At 58.4% G+C, this 18,064-nt stretch overlaps 1 protein-coding gene across 5 annotated transcripts in view; it reads left to right on the top strand.

The window, feature by feature from the left end:
• Positions 1–18,064, top strand: part of PRKCB (protein kinase C beta) — a 299,355-nt gene that overhangs the window by 180,360 nt on the left and 100,931 nt on the right. For all 5 annotated transcript variants that reach the window (XM_036308214.1, XM_036308213.1, XM_036308217.1 and 2 more), the window contains one exon: positions 510–638. In XM_036308214.1, coding sequence (XP_036164107.1) covers positions 510–638 — 129 coding nt within the window. The remainder of the gene's footprint in view (positions 1–509; positions 639–18,064) is intronic.

Genomic DNA, 18,064 nt, shown 5'->3' with positions numbered 1-18,064 from the left:
CGGGGCTCCACCTGCTGGCTGGCAGCACTTCCGGGCGAGCCCTGTCAGGGCTCCTGCTTATCTGCACCAATGGGAAGCCTTGGCCTCTTGGCCAACCCCCAACCCCCCCCCCCCCCCGCCCCCGCCGTCCCCCCTGCTGTGCTGGAGTGGGGGCTGCTGGGGTGTCAGCTTGGCCAAGTCCCCTCATGCACACCTTCCCTCACTTGTTACCTGCCACCTGGTACTGAAGTTAGTGACTCTGGCTTCAGGGCCCGTGGGGTGTGTGGGGTGTGGGGTGTGTGGGGTGCACCCTTAGCCTTCGGGAGGCTGGACAAGCTCCACCTCCTCTGACCCTCAGGGTGGGGGTGGGGGGTTGGAGGAGCCTCCTGGTGGGACCCAGCTGGCGGGCTTGCTGCGGCCAAGCTTGGGGGTCTCGGCCGCCTGGAAGGGAGGAGGGGAAGGAGGCCCAGTGCCTGGCGGGGACAGGCCTGCCACCGCCCCGGCCGACCCGAGCCTCGCCCCGCCCCCAGCCTGCATGATGAACGTCCACAAGCGCTGCGTGACGAACGTCCCCAGCCTCTGCGGCACGGACCACACGGAGCGCCGCGGCCGCATCTACATCCGGGCGCACATCGAGGGGCCAGTCCTCACCGTCCTCGGTAGGTGGCCGGGTGGGGGGCTGCTTCCATCACCGACGGGCAGGGCCCCGCGACCGCCTCTGCTCCTGCCCCACAGCCCTGCGGCCCCCCCACTCTCTCAGTGTCTGTGGCGTGTGCACCTCTGGCTCCCTTAGTAGGACAGCAGGGAAGCGGTGCTGGGCTCTTTCCATGTTTCCCGTGGGAAGAGGCGGGTCCTGATGAGAAACCCCGGGAGAGCGTCACTCCTGGGGGCGGAGGTGCGGGGACTTCCCGTGTGTTGGAAATATTTCTTTCTGGCAGCTGACAGAGGCTTCGCTGGTCCTGGTGCACATCCTCCATACCGTTGGTGCTTCTGAAATATTTCTAACAGGAAGGAGGGCCGCTCAGCCTGCTGGGGGGTGTGCAGTGGGGCTGGGGACGAGAGAGCGAGGTGTCCGTCCTCCTGTCATGGGCCGTCCCAGAACCTCTGCCCCCCCCCCCCCCCCCCCCCCCCTGCCCAGGAAGCTCGGGCGAGGTGGAGGCCCGCTGTACGGTCAGCACGCGGCCACAAGCCGAGGCGAAACCAGCTCTGACTGGCCGAGCGTGGGATGTTATAGCTAACCAACGTAATTAGGGTTTCATCACTTGGTAACTTAGGAAATTGCTCACGAAAGGGGCTGATTTTGTAAAAACTGGCCTGTGAGGCCCCAGAATGATTCAGTAGCTCTGATGCGCTGGCCCGTGTAAAATACAATCCCTGTTTTAAGCTGGGGGTCGTGACACCCGGTGCGCACCCACTGAATTGCTTTATCCTTTAAAAAGAAGGCAAGTGGCGGACTTCATCCCATCAGGACACCTGGGGATTGTGGACAGGAGCCTGCAGTCCCTTGTTCAAAAGTAGCTGTTTTTCCCAGGACTAAGCATGCGGGTGAGAGGGAAAAAGTGAGGCCCTGCTGCCCTCTACTGTCATATTCTAGGAACTACAAGGCTCAAGTATGTGACGGGACCTTTCAGCGGCGCCACCATTGCTGGAGCTCATGAATGCAGGGCTCACACCCCGTCATCACAGTGGCCTAAGGCCCACCCGTTGTCCCCACTACAAAGAAGAAGTGATAGTTATGTGACGGGAAAGAAGGCAGCCGTCGTATTGCAATCCACAAGGGTATCAAATCCGCACATTGTACACCTTAAACTTGCACAGTGCTGCGTGTCAGTTATGTCTCAATCAAAAGGGCTGTCCATGTTCTCTTCCATTGCTCACCACAGCCTTGTGAATACCTATTATGCTCATTTTATGAAGCTCTGAGGCTCAGAAAAGTTATGCTTCCGAGACCTTACTCCATTAACAAGAAGAGTAAGAATGATACAATAGCCAACCTTCGAGTTTTTAATGTGTCCGTCACTGTGCAAAGCATCCACAGGCAATATTGTTGCTTTTTTCAGTAACTCTACTGAGCTAAGGAGCAAGGGTATTCTACCGACCGGGCAGCGGGCGGAGAGGTGCCCACACGTGGTCACGTGGGTCTGCTTCACCCTGAAGTGCGCTGTACTGGGTCACTGTGTTCCAGCGCCCTGCCACCCACTGCTGTGGTTTAGTTGCCTCTTACGGGCCTTCCTTGGGGAGTCTTTGTTCCAACTAATGCAATACAGCATTCCTTCGAAGTCAAGGCCAAAGTCTTCCCCTTCGTTCCATGTTTGCTCTGGCAATCCTAGTATATGCCTATGAACACTTATTTCCTACAGCCGCCCCAACAAAATGCCACAAACGGATGGCCTAGTAGGACAGATACCTGTTCTCTACGTGATCCGGAGGCTGGAAGTCTGAATCCAAGGGCCGGCGGGGGAGGCTGGCTCCTTTGGAGGCGCTTAGGGAGTCCGGTCCCTGCCCTTCTCTGCGTTCCGGTGGCTGCCACCAGCCTCTGGTGTTGCCCAGTCTCTGCCTGCATCACCTCCTGGTATTCTTTCCTGCATGTCTGTGTCAAATTTCCTCTTGTGAGGACACCAGTCACTGGATTAGGGACCCACCCTTCCTAGGATGGGTTGGTTACATCTGCCAAAGCCTTATTTCCAAATAAGGTACTATTTACAGGTGCTGCGGTTAGGACTTGAATATATCTTTTGGGGAGACACAAGTGAAACAGGGGAGAAGGGAGGAAAGTTGAGGTTCCTTTAAAGTGAGGGGTAGAGCCCTGGCCAGTGTGGCTCAGTTGGTTGGACGTCATCCCATGCACTCATAGTTCACTGGTTCAATTCCCGGTCAGGGCACATGCCCAGGTTGCAGGTTTGATCCCTGGTCGGGGTGTGTCGAACAGGCAAACCGATCGATGTTTCTCTCTCACATCGATGCTTCTCTCTCTCCCTCTCCCTTCCTCTCTCTCTAAAATCAATTAAAAAACATGAACGTGAGGGGCAGAGTATTTCCATGCTCAGAGTTCTGGTCACATTAATTGATAACCACCAGCATTTGGTTGTCTGAGTGCTTTGGTACTGGAGGGAGTGCTGTTGCTCTCACACGGAAGGGGAACTAAGACTCCGTGAGGCTGAGCAGCTCGCCTGGAGTCACGTGCAGGCCCCGGCCCCGGCCCCGGCCCCGGCCCCGGCCCCGGCAGCAGGTCCCGGTGGTGCCCGGCTGCTGCCCCTTCACCACTCTGGGCACAGCCAGCCCTTGGCACGGGCTTGCTGATGGATTGGGATGGAAGAACCTCGTGCTTTGACTGTCGTTCTCTAAAAATAGAGCCAAGATGAGTTTCTTGTTCAAGTGATTCATGGGGCTGCTATGGGGCGAGGAGTGAGCATAGAGCATTCACCATTCATATCCATCCATCCATCTATCCATCCATCCATTCATATCCACCCACCCATCCATTCATATTCATCTATCCATCCATCCATCCATCTATCCATTCATATTCATCCATCCATCCATCCATCCATTATATTAATCCATCCATCCATTCATATCCATCCATCCATCCACTCATATTCATTCACCATCCATCCATCCATCCATTCATATCCATCCATCCATCCACTCATATTCATTCACCATTCATATTCATCCATCCATCTATCCATCCATCCATTCATATCCACCCATCCATCCATCCATCCATCTATCCATTCATATTCATCCATCCATCCATCCATCCATCCATTATATTAATCCATCCATCCATTCATATTCATCCATCCATCCATCCATTCATATCCATCCACCATCCATCCATCCATTATATTCATCCATCCATTCCAGAAGGGCCTGGGTACCAGGTTGGACCTAATGGCAGTGAGATGTAGCCTCTGCCTGCAGAGAGCTCGCAGCCTCGAGGGCAGACAAGTGCAGATAATTAAGTCAAAATGTGGCCACACTGCGGTCCCCTGGGAGCCCCAGAGGGCACCAGAAGCAGGCATGGCCAGAGCAGGCATGGCCGGGCTGAGTGCGAGAGGCGTGGGGGTTATCAGGAATGGGCAAAGCGTGTCAGGGAAAATGAGAAAAATAATGCCAGCTGTGTTTATTGAGTACTTATTACATGCCAGGTACTTTACCTAGGTCAACTTGCTAGTCATCTTAACAATCCTGTCGTAGGTGTTCATATCCCCCCCTTTTACACCTGAGGAAACGGAGGCACAGAGACAGCTAACTTCCCAGGACTCACACAGTGAGTGTGGGTCTCCGGTTTGAGCCCAGGCAGCCAGGCTCCATGGCCCACAGACCTGCCCTGACGCTGCCTCAGGCAGGAAAGCGTGGGAACCGGGGCGGCGGGGGAGGGGAGTTGTTAGCGCCCAGTCGGCTTCCCTGCCTCCCTCCTGGGTGGCGGCTCCTCAGGAACCTCTACCCCCCACCCCCAACCTCTCCCCTGCGCTCCCAGCCACCCCCTGTTCATGCAACAGTATTAACTCGGATTCCAGGGTTTGCCCAGCAGATTCTGGACCTTGGGTTCAGCACGGACAGGGCAGGTCTGCCTGGATGAGCCTCACAATCTGGGCTCTTGCCAATTCCCTGGGACCCTGGGGAACCTCTCTCTCTCTCTCTCTCTCTCTCTCTCAGCCATGGGGAATGGCCTCCTTTTCAGGTTAAAATTCACTGCCTTTGAGTTTTTTCCAGGACACTGTGTCCACAAATCCCCCGTCTTCCGCGTGGTTTCCTGTTGGAAGCCTGCGTTTGGGGCACAGAGCCAAGGGGGCTGAAGGCTTTCAGCTTGTTGCCTGCCTCCCCCCCCCCCCCCCCCCCGCCCCGCAAGCTGGCTCTCTGCTCTAAAGGGAAAGAGAAGAGGGGAGGAAAGGGGACTGTCATGGTGGTAACTCCTCATGTGTTAATATCTCAGCATTCCTCTGCGGAGCCTCAGTGGGTCAGAACATGTTCATAAGCTAGGCTGCTGGCCACCAGGGGGCAGTCTTGCCTTGGAAGCGGCCCTCCCGAAGGCTCTCTTCCAAGAATTGCTCAGACCTTGTGGACCACAAGTGGGGCGTGGCAGAGGGGAGTACAGCGGCTCCCAGGGCCCTGAGGCCAGGGAGAGGAGGGCGCTTCTCCAGGCCACACGCCACAGAGCGGGGACAGGACCCAGCCCCTCCCTTAGACATTGCTGGTTAGTACCCCCCACCCCCACCTTTTAGCATAAAAAATGTGCAACAGACAGCAGCGTTGAAAGAATCTCACCACGAACACCCGCTTGTCCGCCCTGGGCTTCTGCCACCACATTCGCTGCACTTGCCTAATCAGTGTCCCTGCATCTCGCTCTCCCCACCAGTCATCTCATTTTTGATACCTTCTGAAGTAAGGTGAAGGCAGCGGGCCGCCCCCTGAATACTGCAGCATCACCTAGAACTCAGAGCTTGTTTTGTTTTTACTTTTGAGATTAAACGTAATAGAGTGACGTGCACACATCCGTGCGCAATGGCTGAGTTTTGTGAGATGGGTACCGCTGAGGGACCTCGCCCCTGTCTGGTTCACCCTCTTTTCTGCTGTCACAGCGGCCACTGGGGCTCTGGGACAAGCCATGCACGCCATCCCAAGAGCAACGCCCTGTGTGGCAGACATGCACCCCGGCCCCCACACTCACAAGCTCTGGGAACGGGGCCCATGGTACCCAGGATTCCTTAGAGTACCTCATACTTGATGGTGGTTAGGTTTCCTTTTTTTTTAAAAAAAGAAATTGCAGTGCAGTGAAATCGGTGTATTGAAAACACTTCGTTGTGTCCTCACTGGAGAGAAAATTCCCTGAAACAAACTCGTTTCTCTGCCGTGGCTTTGTCATGAGGAAGCTGAGTGAAGTCATAGCTGCATCCAGGGCACGCCGACCGTCGCTTTCAGTGTGTTGTAGGTGAGGTCCGCACACCCTGGGGCTGGACCACACCCCGCCTGCCCTTCCTTCGCGGCCTTTGGCCTGTGAAGCGGTCGGTCGGTGTCCTGGACGCTGAAGGACACGGGGTTGATTTGAGGAGATGGAGGGAGCTGAGGTCTTTCTATTCTGCGTTTCTTCTCTTCTTCCCTGAGTGTTAAAGACGCGTAAGAATGGTCAAGCCCAGCCACCGCCCAAGGCCCCAAGCCCTGGGATGTGCTGGGTGCACCGTGGCTGTTCCTCAGAGTCCCTGCCGAACCGCGTGAAGGGGGCGGCCAGGCCTGCAGGGCTGCGCGGGCCACTGCCTGGGGGGACGTGGTCCAGCAGTACTTGCCAAAATACGTACATATTATACCCTTGGGAAATCTGTCCTATTGGAATAAAGCACCAGCACACAGGGAAATAACGCCCAGAACAAGTATGTTTATTGATGTGCAGTTCCCAGTGGCAAAGAGTTGGACTTGCCCAGTTACGGTGTATCCATTCTATGGGCTGTTGTGACACAGTTGTTGAAAACCATGAATTAAAATGGGTGTGTGTGACTACGGAGCTGGTCTGGACGTGGGAGCTGGTCCCGCAGATGTACTCACTTTGTGAAAATGTATCAAACTGTGTCATTATGATTTGATACTTGTTATATGTATAGTATACTTCATATGACACTTTTATTATTTAAAAACTTAAATAATTAAAGTTCTAACTAATTAAAAACCAAACAAAACACCAAAGCATCAGAGCTACAGCTAATGCCCTGCAGCAGGGGCTGGCAAACGACGCCTATGGGCCAGCTATGGCCCACTGCTTGTTTTTATAAATAAAGTTTTATTGGCACACAGCCACACCCATTTATTTCCGTGTTGCCTCTGGCTGCTTTCATGATAGGCTGCATGGTCTGCAAAGCCTAACCTATTACTCTGTGGCCTTCCCTGGAAACACTGCCAACCCATGACACGGAGGGCCATCTCTGATGCACTAGGTGAGAGGCCTGCATTGCATAAAAAAATATTTAGCTTGATCTCATTTCGAAGAAATAAGCAGCTGCGACAGATGCGTTCTGTGTGTGGAGTGATGTTTGTATTTTTGTCAGGGTGGGGAGCAGGGAGTGGAAGGCTGAAAACCCCGGATTGCAGGGAGGGCTGGGGAAGTGGGACTGGGAGGCGCTGGGTGGGAAAAAACAGGAAAATTCTAAATAGGAAAAACTCTCGTAACTAAACGTTCCACCAACCAGAGCAGGGAAACAAGTGGCTGATCCCACGACAGGTGTCGGTGACTGCGGACTGGGGGTGCTCCCCAGCTTGGGCAGGGCCGGGCCCAGTTCTGCCTGGTGCTTTTGGGTTCTTGCTGTTATAGCGTGTGTCTTGCGTGGCCTCCACCCCCCGAGCGGGGCCTGCTCGCTGACCCTCGGTGTCTGCCATCTGATGGCTTTCTGCCGCCCTCGTCACAGCATCCGCTCACTGTTCCTTGCCTGGCTGCCTTAGGCCCACCCGCCTCTAGGTCTGACTTCCTCGCCTTCCTATTCCGTTCCCCACTGTGTGGCCGGCGCAGAGTTCTGGGGGAGGTTCACGCTTCCGAATAGGCTGGCCCTGGCTGCTCTGAGGGCTCGGGGACCAGCAGCAGCAGTGTCGCTGGAGCAGGTTAGAAATGCAGATGTCGGTTCCACCCAGACCTGCACAGTCAGAATCCACATTTCAGCCACCTCCCAGGAGATGTGTACGCACCCTAAAACGCCATAAAATTCCTTGCTGCGACTGGCAGGGGACAGGGGAGTGTGTCTGGTCTACCAGGTGGTGGCTTTCCCAGGCCCTGTTCCCGTAAGGGGGTGGGGCTGCCACAGTTTTGGGGATGGGTGGGAGGCGGTGGAGAGCCGTCCAGCCCCACCTCGGCCTCCGAGAAGGCCCTGGCCCCTGGGCCCACGTGAAGCTCTGGTGTCAGTACCCCGGGGCCAGAACCCCCTTTCCTCTGTGGCCGAACCCACCCACGTGCCCTGCAATAAGACCCAGGTAGCAACAGCCCCTGGCTCAGCCCTTCACGTACAATGGTCTGAGCCTCCCTTCCCTGCTTTGCTGTGGTCTTCGCGCCCCCCGCCCCCAGAAGGCTTTCCTTACTCTCTGGCCTGCAGCCTCCTGTTCTGGCTGCAAGGCTCTAACTGAGCCAGGAGAGGCTGTGCTCACAGGGCTTGAGCGGCCTTAGGACGCAGGCCGGAGTGAGAGTCCTGGCTCCAGCTTACCCTTGTGATCGAGCTGCACAGGCGCCTGCCCTGTGGCCCCTGTCTGCTTCCCAGTGAGGGAAATGAACCTGAAGCAGACAGACGTGATAAAGGCCTAAAGAAAGCAAAACAAAGCAGTGATGAGCTTGAGGGCGGCTGGGCGTCATCGCCAGGGCCTTTGGTGGCGACCTGAATGGTGAGCAGGCGGGAGCCAGCTTGCTGGAAATCCAGGGAACAGCATGCCAGGCAGAGGGAACAGCAGAGGCAACGGCCCCGAGGGAGCAGTGAGGCCGTGTGCCTTGCAGGAGCGGACAGAGAATGGTGCGGCTGGAGCCTAGTGATGAGGCCGGTGGGTAGACAGGGGGCCGGCTAGGCCTTGTGAGGGAGCAGTGTGGGCTGGGCGGGTCCCAGGTGGCTCCCTGGGGGAGGCAGATGGGCACAGAGAGGAGGCGAGCCTTTGTTACTGCGCTGCCAACACTTACAGGATAATGAGGCCAGGCCCTAGCAAAGCTGGTGGAATCAAGGGCATCCAGAAGGCTTTCCCAGCCTCACATGGAACCCTAGCAACACCCTGTGAGATGCTCACTAGTGTCAGCTCCGTGTTACAGACGGGGAAACTGAGGCAGCGGGAGGTTCCGTGACTCGCACAGCCAGGAAGAGGTAGAGCCGGGACTCCCGTGCTCTGGGCTGGGGCACCGTCGACTCGCCTCCTCCCTCCTGGGGGCCGGAGGGGCGATGTTAGCCCCCTGTCTGCTGTGCTTCCTTGTGCGGAGGTCTTCCTCTCCGTGCACCCCTGGGGGCTCCCTGGGCCCTGCTGTTGGGGTGGCGCGCCCAGGCTGCAGGGCCGCTGCCCATGCTGGTGGCGCTTGTCTTAGAGGCTCGTGGACGCGGGGCTGGGGCAGTGGGCGCTGGACGCGGGGGCGGAGGGTGCTGGACATGGGGGCGGGCAGTGGTGTGGGCGCTGAGCGGCTCGTTAAAGTCGCACCGCTGTGAAGTGGCCGACCAGATCTGGGATTCCAACCCTGGGCTCTCTGACTCCAGGGCCCTGCCCCTAACCATGCGCCCCCTGCCTCCTTGAGTGCGGTGGGCGTGGGGGCAGCGGAGCTGAGGAATCTGGAGGGGGGAGGGCACTCAGCTGGTGGGGGGGGATGGGGAAAGGTCACTGCAGTCTCCTGGGAGCTGCTCACTGACCAATAGAAGGTGCTCCCCTGGAAGCGTGGGGACTCACACGGGCGGGAGAAGCAGGGCCCGGGAGCGCTGAGAGGTCAGGTCCGAAGGTCAGGAAGGGCAGTGGCCCAGGCCGGTGGACTTGGCAGGGAAGCCAGTAACCCCGACCCGCCGAGCTGATGAGCCCTGTGAAGCTCCTCCTGGATGGCGCCCAGCGGCGGCAGCTGTTACTCGCCCGCAGACAGGGCTGGGGCGCCCAGCCTTTCTGCTCTGGGAAGCTGCCCAAGCCCTCAGCGCGGCTTCCGGCCCGATCCCACCGCCCAGGCGGCCCGCCCCACGGGGCACAGCCACGCAGGCCCGCCGAGCACCCTCCGCTGCCGGAGCAGCCCCCCGATGGGCACGGTGCCAGGCGGAGGAGGGCCTTCGGGGGCAGAGGAGGAGGTGGGCGCCTCCCTCATTCTAGACCTGCGCCCCTCAGCCTCCCTCTGCGGCCTCGGTCCTGGTGGTCCTGTTCTCCTTCCTTCCAGGGTCCTGGTTCTCAGCTCGTGTCGCCGACCATGACGAGCGCGCCAAGACCCGCCCTGTGCCCAATGCCGCTCTAGACGAAGGCAGATGGCACCAGTGGAGGACTAGACGGGTTTATTCCAGCTCAGGCTGCAGGCTTTCCTGCTGAGGCCCAGGCGGCCTTTGCACCCCGGGGTCCCTGTCCTTGCCGCAGGAGAGGCGACAGTGTCAGCGAACGGGTGTGGCTGTGTTCCCACGAAGCTTTTCTAGTATTTGCAGAAACAGGGCAGTGCATTTGGCCCGCGGGCTGTAGGTTGCAGGCCTCTGTCCCGAGACAGACCGTGAAGTCGGTGAATAAGAACACCCAGCAGATGGGATGGCGGGTGCTGAGGGGAAAGTAGAGCAGGAGGAGGGCTGGGCGGGGACAGGACTTGCAGAATCAGATGTGTGGCCAGGAAGAAGGCCCTGAGGCGGGGACATCGGAGCAGAGACTCTGAAGAAGCAGAGGAGGGCGCATGCAGCTCCTGGCGGCGGAGCATTCCAGGCCGAGGAGCAGCCGTGCAAAGGCCCTGTGGCAGGAGCATGCACAGCCTGCCTGAGGAAGTGGCAGGAGGCTTGGGAGTCGTGGTGGGAGGGCCGAGGTGGCACGGAGGCAGCTGCCGAGGGCTTTGTAATTCTCGCTAAGGGATCTGAGCGACGGCACTGGGTTGCCATGGCAGCCTTCGTGCGTGGGAACCCATTCTCATGGCTCCGGTAGCTCTGACAGCTCCTTTAAGTTATAAACACCCAACTTCATTTCTTGTTTCCTCAACTAGAGGCAGCATCGCATGGCTTTGTATTTTGTAAGAGGTACCTGGCGTTGTGCCAGGCACTTCACATGCACCATCATTGAATCCCTCAGAGATCCATACAGCTCTTGCCCCCGTTCGACACAGGAAGGAAACTGAAGCTCAGAAAGGTGCAGTGACTTGCCCTCGGTCACACAGCGAGAAGGGCCAGAGCCGGGGTTTGAACCCAGCCTGCCTTCATACGGAGATCCCAGCGCCCACATTATACGGGGGCGGTGCTAACCCTCCAAGGGTGCTGTGTGTGTGTCAGTCAAACCCAACGGGAACCCTCCTGAGAGGGAAAGGCCTCCATGGGAACCGACCACCCGCTCCGGATCCTCCACGTGCTGTGGGCGCAGCTGGACCCTCAGCACCGGACTTGCGTGCAGCGGGTCTGCATCGTTCCAACACGGCCTCTTGGAAATACTTGGAGTTTTCTTGTCCGTCTCTGTGCATGATGTAACCACAGCTTTATTTAGTTGGCCATCCGTCCCGGAATAGTGTGCTCTCCATCTGTCTGCCTCACTGTGGTCTGACTGAGGCCTTGTTTTCCTGGAGGGCGGAGGCTGCTGTGTGGGCTTGCTGTGCAGACACCCCCTCTCCCTCAGCGTACCCCCACCCCCTAATTGGGTGACAGAGCTGGGCTCCTGTTAAGTATGCAATGCAAATGAGATGCAGATGAGGGCCTGCAGTGGCAGGGGCCTGGGGTCCAGCTCTGGGAGCTTTTGTCCCGTCTCACCAGGAGCCCAATACACCAGAGAGATCCTTCGCATCCCTTCTGCCACCCAAGGCCTCTTAATGAGGGCAGAAGTGGCTGCTCCCGCCACGGCCTCAGACACCTGGTGCTTGGAGGCTAGAGAGGCAGCTAGCTTCCCGGGCTGTCAGTGCCCTGAGTTATGTCAGCCGCCTGCTGGGCTTGGAGGAGTGCGGGAGGGAGTGCGGGAGGGAGGCGGGAACTGGCTGCTATTGTCCGTTCCTCCTCCTCCTGGCAGTTGGGGGAGGCAGTCAGGATGGCTGGATTGGGGCTCCCGCGGCCCCCATGGCCCTCCCAGGTGCCTGCTTCCGCTAGAGAATGGATCCTGCAGGGACTCGAGTGTGAGCTGAGAGCCTGTCTCCCCTGCCCCCAGTTGAGGATCAATGATCCTTTGATTTTATTTCTTTTCATCTAACCCCCTGTCTTCACCTGTAGCTTGACAACATCCCAACCCCAGTGGCCTTTGAGCTGAGAAAGCAAAGTGACCCAAACTGCAGGAAACTGTGGAGGGGCTGGTGGGGTGCCCGGGGGACAGTCACAGAGCCAGCGACGCTCCGCTTCCCTCTCTGCCCTCTCCTTGTTCTGTGCGGTGTGTGCCCTGCTGCTCCCCCGACATTAAAGTCCCCTCTAAATGTTACCATAAAACACACAACACAAGGGCCTTGGTGTGCGGCAGTGCTGAGCTCTCCCTGCACCAGCACCAGGCCCAGGCCCAGGTGGGACGGGCTCGGGAGCACGCTGATGGCCCCAGGCCCCACGCTGGTGGTGATGGAGAGCTGGTCGGGGCCTGCTTGTCTGAGTCTGCAGGCCAGGCCCCCAGCCACTGTGGCAACCGGAGAGCTTAGGGATCGAACCTGCAACTTGGCTGTGACGAACCTGCTTCCTTCCAGCCGCCCAGATGCACAGCTCCCACTCCCTCCCTGCAGCCCGCCTCATGCTTCCTGACGGCTCCCTGACCTGGGCCGGCCACTGTCTCTGCTTCCATCGGCTCCAGAGACACTCCTGGGGCTCGCGGGCTACCGGGTCCCTAGGCGGGACGATGGGTCGGCAGCCCCTGCGCTGGGGGTGTCTTGTCTGCAGACTTCTTCAGCAGCGGCACTGCCCGCTGGGCCGCCAGGAGGGTGGTTGGTGGGGGCTTGGGGTCTGAGAGTCAGTGGGAAAGGCGCATGCCCCCGGGCCTGCTGTCTGGCTTGTACTTGGAGAGATGAAAGGCAGCTTTCATGGGCGTTTGCCCTCTGAAATCCTCTTCTCACCCAGCGGAGGGAGGGGCCGTCCTAAAGGGAGATCTCGAGGCTTCTGGGAGCCTTCACTTGAAAGCAAGACACCCCCCCGCCACCCCGCCCCAGAGAGCCTGCAGGCCGGTGCTCCCAGCCGCCCGCTCTCGCCAGCTCCTCTCTCTTTGCCCACTTGCCGTGATTGTGATGTGGTCTCTGCTCCCTGTGACCTGGCTCCCTGTCGCCCTTGCTCTTCCTCCATGAACCGGCGTCCTGGCCACTTCAGCGTCTCCTACCCAGAAGGGCCACCCCCGAGCCTTTTCCAAAGAAGCCCCTTCCAGGCCCTCGGTCCCCTTCCCCGCCTAACACTGTTTCGTGGCGACATGTATCTGTCCTGTGCATGTGCTTCTTGCCCGTCTCCCTGCATTGGATGGAGGGCAAGCGCCTACCTCAGTGTTCACAGCGCCCACTGGCACATGCAGAGATGAAGTGCCAGCAGAGGGCTCGCTGGGTGGGCTGTCGGCAGAAGCAGCCACACGGCGAAGGCCCCGGCGTGGAGGCGCGGTGCCAGGCGTGCGGAGCCCGCAGAGTGCAGCTGCAGGGACGCGCCCAGCCGGCGGCTCAGGGACATCCGGGAGCTTGGGTGTTTGTCAGTGGTAGGTGGCAGGGAGTGGCCAAGACTTGGTCTAGAGAAGAGGATTGTCAGGGGGATGGATGAGATGCGCATTCAAATCCAGGAAGCGACAGCAAATGGACAGGCGAGAATAAATGGATGTGGAGGATGGGGGAGGATGGGGGAGTCGGGGATTAAGTGCAATTTGTGCTCAGGAGGATGTGTGGATAGTGGGTGCGACGCACAGTCAGGGTTTTGCCTGAGACGGTTGGGCTCCATGGGTGACTTATGTCCAGTAGGCAGGGGGGGTCCAGCAAACGGAGCTGAGGCGGGGGGTCTGGATAGAGTGGCAGAAGCTGAAGCGGTGGGGTGTCGGGTGAGAGAGGGGGTGGGAGGCAGCATGGTGGGGCCTGGGAGGGGGGGCCACTCCAGGGTGAGTGAGGAAGAGGAGCTGGGAGGGAGCAGAGAAAGTGCTCCGGCGGAAGAAGGGGGCCCGCAGGGCTGAGGTCACAGGAGCTGGGAGGGCAGAGGCCAAGAAGGCAGGTGCGGCCCCCACAGTTCAGGAGAGCACAGGCTGGGAACCCAGTCACTGGATTCGGTCATGTGACGTAGGGCCGCGCGGATCAGTGGCCCTGGCTGTCACGGAGGGAGTGAAGTGTGGACGATGCTGCGAGAACGTGGACTCCTGAGTGGTGCTGCCCCCCCACACCCCTACCCCCCCTTTCAGGACTGAGGTGCCTCTGTGCAGGCGGAGGGGGCGTTGGCTGCCCAGCGCACAGCTCAGTCCTCCAGGGCGGCCGAAGGAGCTGCATCCGGCAAGGTTGCCCCTTCCGGGGCAGCCCACCCCCAGGGGTCATGGGTTCCTGTGGGGGCTGGGAACCAAAGCACATCCCCTCTGCACCTGGGGGCACGTCTGGGGCCACCCGCACAGAGCTCTCTGACCATGGATGGGCCGAGGCCTTTGGGGCTGCACTGCTGTTGAACTGCTGGTCACCCTCCTTCCCTCCCCCCCCTGGAGGTCCTCCCAAGGGGTTCCCCCGGGCCCCGCTCTCGTCTTCACCTCGGAGTCTGCTCCCAGGCCCTGATCGGACGCACCTTGCCCACTGTCTGGGCACTTCCCCTGCATGTGAGCTTTTGAAGGCCCAGGCTATGGCTGGCGTGTTTCTTGTCATATCACCAGGCCTAGGCACATAATAAATGCTCATTAATTATCTGTTGAATCACTGAACAAACATGTTACTGGGACACACACACAGGAGCACCCCGACATTCAGTTTCCAGAGTTGTGAGCCACAAAGCAGGGCGTGTAGGAGCGCCTTTCTGTGGGCGCCCCCACCCCTCCCCCGAAGCCATCCATTCCTCGCGGAGGCTCTGTGTCCTCTGTGAGCGATTTCCAGTCGCCATCAGCCAACGGTGGTCACAATTTATAAAACGCTCACACAGGCCATTTGGGCTGCATTCTACATCATGTTAGTATGGGGGGCGTGTGGGGGGGCTTATTCCTGGAGGCCTTTAATTTTCTGGCTTTCATTACTGGGAGAGTAAAATGTATCACTTGCATTCCAAAATTGATTTTTATTTCCCGAAAGAAGCCCATAAAAATAAATAACTTCTCGGGAGGGGAAAAAAAGAAAAGACTCTACACTGGGCAATTTGTTGAAAAAAAGAAAGAAAAGGAATTCTGGAAGGGCAAAGCAATCTAAACGTTCAACTTGCCTCTCTCTCTTTCATTTTTGACTTTTATTTTGTGTGTAACTTGAGGCTTCCTGGGCTTTGTTGGAAAGCTGCTTGGACAGCTGCCTGGGACAGGCCACGGGGCATCCTCTGCTGGGCCTCACCGCCTGCCCCTGCCCCTGCCCCGGGAGAGGCCTCGGCGTTACCTGACAGCAGTTGTACCGGGGGGGGGGGGGGGGGGGGGCTCCGCTGTGTAACACATCGTTCCACCTGCAGTGGGGGCGACGCACACATCTCCTTCAGGCCGTGGGTCTGTGGGAGGTTCCTCTCGCCGGCTGGCTGCGGGCCGCCGGGGCTGGCTGGCCTCGCCTCCTGTCTTGTAGGTGCAGCTGAGTGGCGGCAGGAGAACCCTGGCTTGATCGCGTGGGTGTGGGCATGGACGCTCAGCAGCCAGTGAGAGCAGTTCAGTCCACGCCTCCGTTCACAGCGCTTTCCTGTTCAACAGACCCTTCCTGGCCGTGTGACAGGGTGCTGGCCACTTTCTAGGCACCCGAGATAGTTTGGTGAACAGAACAGAATCCCCTGCCCTCCTCCAGCCTGCATTTCAGTGGAGACAATGAATGGAAAATGCAGTCGGGAAACTATGAAGTATGTTGTACAGAGGGAAGTACTATGGAAGCACACATGTGGCATCTTTACACGCATCACACGGAGGAAGCGCCTCGCGCGGAGGACACACGTGGACAGGCCTCGGGTGTGTGCTCGGGGGCGCGGGGCGGGTGACGGGCTAGTGCCTCTGGCTCTCGGAGCGCACACAGGCCTGCCCTCCCCGTGGGTCTCGCAGGAGCCAGGAGGGCGGGTCTGCGGCTGAAGGGCTGGGCGCACCTGCTGCACCTGAAGGGCGTCTCTTCTGCACGAATCTGGTGCAGGGGCAGGTCTGAGGCCTGGAAGGGGCCTTTGGCACGCACAGCAGTGCCCTCTCGTCAGTGTGCCTTCTCGATGGGCTTCGAACCGAGAGAAATGCCTGGAGACCTTGGGCACTGCCCACAGTGGCATGACTCCGGGCTCTGTGGCACCTTCCCTGGTGTGCCCCTCACGTGGAGGTCCCCGCATTGCTCCGGTGGGTGGGAGCCGGCTCGGGGTGACCGGCCAGCCTGGAGAGGAGCTGCCCCTCTCCCCACGACGAGGACATCTTGGGGACGGGTCCTTGCAGGGACCCTCTAGGTCAGTGGTTCTCAACCTTCTGGCCCTCTAAATACAGTTCCTCAGGTGGTGACCCAACCATAAAATTATTTTCGTTGCTACTTCATAACTTTAATGTTGCTACTGTTATGAATCGTCATGTAAATATCTGATATGCAGGATGGTCTTAGGCGACCTCTGTGAAAGGGTCGTTCGACCGCCAAAGGGGTCGCGACCCACAGGTTGAGAACCGCTGCTCTAGGACCTGAGATGCCTGCACTCGCTCTTCTGGGGCCGAGTGGGTCCTCCGAGGGGCCTCGGTCCTCGGGTCAGGCCAGCTCTGCCGGGGACGATGACTCGGGGTGCTGGGCTGTCTGACTAGTAAGGCTGTCATGTAATGTACTTCGGTAGTTTTCAAAGAAACGTTGCCACCATCATCGTCATCTTGTCCTGCTTGTGGAGAAGTATCTTGGGGGGTGCAGGAGGGCACCCCACGGTGCCCCTGTTGGGGACCCTCTTGACAACCGTTTGTCAGATGAACCGTGACTCCTTTTAAGGCACATTCTCAGGGCAGAGGCTGCCTGTCCCTGCATGCGGACGCGGACGGAGCGGGGCTCCGCACAGCTGTCACCAGGGTTCTGCCACTCGATTCCCGTTTCTCCTCCGACGTGGACCTGTTACGCAGCGCCTGGCGATCCCAAGCTTGACCAGGACCCCTTGAACAGCCCTTCCATCCTGGCTGTGTTTTTCTGGCTGCAGCCTCGAGGGACATGACTTCCAGTCTTTGCAGTCCCTGCCTTGCACACGAGTAATCGCTGTTTTAAAATGAGCTGAGCTGAGTGTTCTTGAACCCAGAGACCCCGCCCCCGCCTTTCAGAGAGCAGGTCTTTGGCGTAAAGTCCGTATTTTCTGACCCGCCGTCATCCCTGCATGGCTCAGGTAGGAATGAGGCTCTGAGGTCTAAAGTCATTCACAGCAATAGTCTCAGAGACTCAACATCCGGGACGCGGCTCTTGAACTTCGTGTTGATAGTGGCAGATGCTTAGCAGCCCGGGAGATGCTTCAAAGGCCTCTAGAAAATTGACCTTTGAACTGGGTGATCTGGACAGCCGGCTGAGCTGCTGTGCGACTGGCCGTCTGCACGAGGTTCATCCTACAAGCTCTTCTCAGGACTCTGTCTGCATCACATGGGCTAGTGTGCCAGGGGCTAAAGCGAGTCACATGACCACGTGCAGAGTCAGGCTGTGGAGAAGTAGACTGGCATCCTTTCCCTGGCATTTCACCTTCTCAGCCATAGAGAGGAGTAGGTAGGTAGGGGAGATACCAAGTAGTCTCATTTTGTAGCTGACAAGCTGAGATCAGAGAGGTTGAACAACTGGCCCGAGGTCACACAGCAGGCCAGCCGTGTAACCACCCCACTGTGTGTGATCACGTAACCACCCCACTGTGAGTGATCACGTAACCACCCCACTGTGTGTGATCACGTAACCAGCCCACTGTGTGTGATCACGTAACCACCCTACTGTGTGTGATCACGTAACCACCCCACTGTGTGTGATCACGTAACCACCCCACTGTGAGTGATCACGTAACCACCCCACTGTGTGTGATCACGTAACCACCCTACTGTGTGTGATCACGTAACCAGCCCACTGTGTGTGATCACGTAACCACCCCACTGTGAGTGATCACGTAACCACCCCACTGTGTGTGATCACGTAACCAGCCCACTGTGTGTGATCACGTAACCAGCCCACTGTGTGTGATCACGCTCACCCTGTGCTGCCATAGTCTGTCTCTCCCACCGTCATTCCCTCCGCCGCTCCCTGTGGGGACTGTCAGCCCGTTTGGCCCCTCACTGAGCCCTGGGATATGCTGTTCTTTATTCTCAGTACTCATGCGTGCTGAGGGGTGGCTGCGGTTAAGGTTTTGGGGGTCCTAAGTTATATGTGGATTTTCGACTGCCCGGGGTGTCAGTGCCTCTCATC

The sequence above is a fragment of the Myotis myotis genome, unplaced genomic scaffold (assembly GCF_014108235.1).
Source record: "Myotis myotis isolate mMyoMyo1 unplaced genomic scaffold, mMyoMyo1.p scaffold_m19_p_5, whole genome shotgun sequence".
Lineage (NCBI taxonomy): Eukaryota > Metazoa > Chordata > Mammalia > Chiroptera > Vespertilionidae > Myotis > Myotis myotis.
This window is presented reverse-complemented; position numbering and strand designations above follow the sequence as displayed.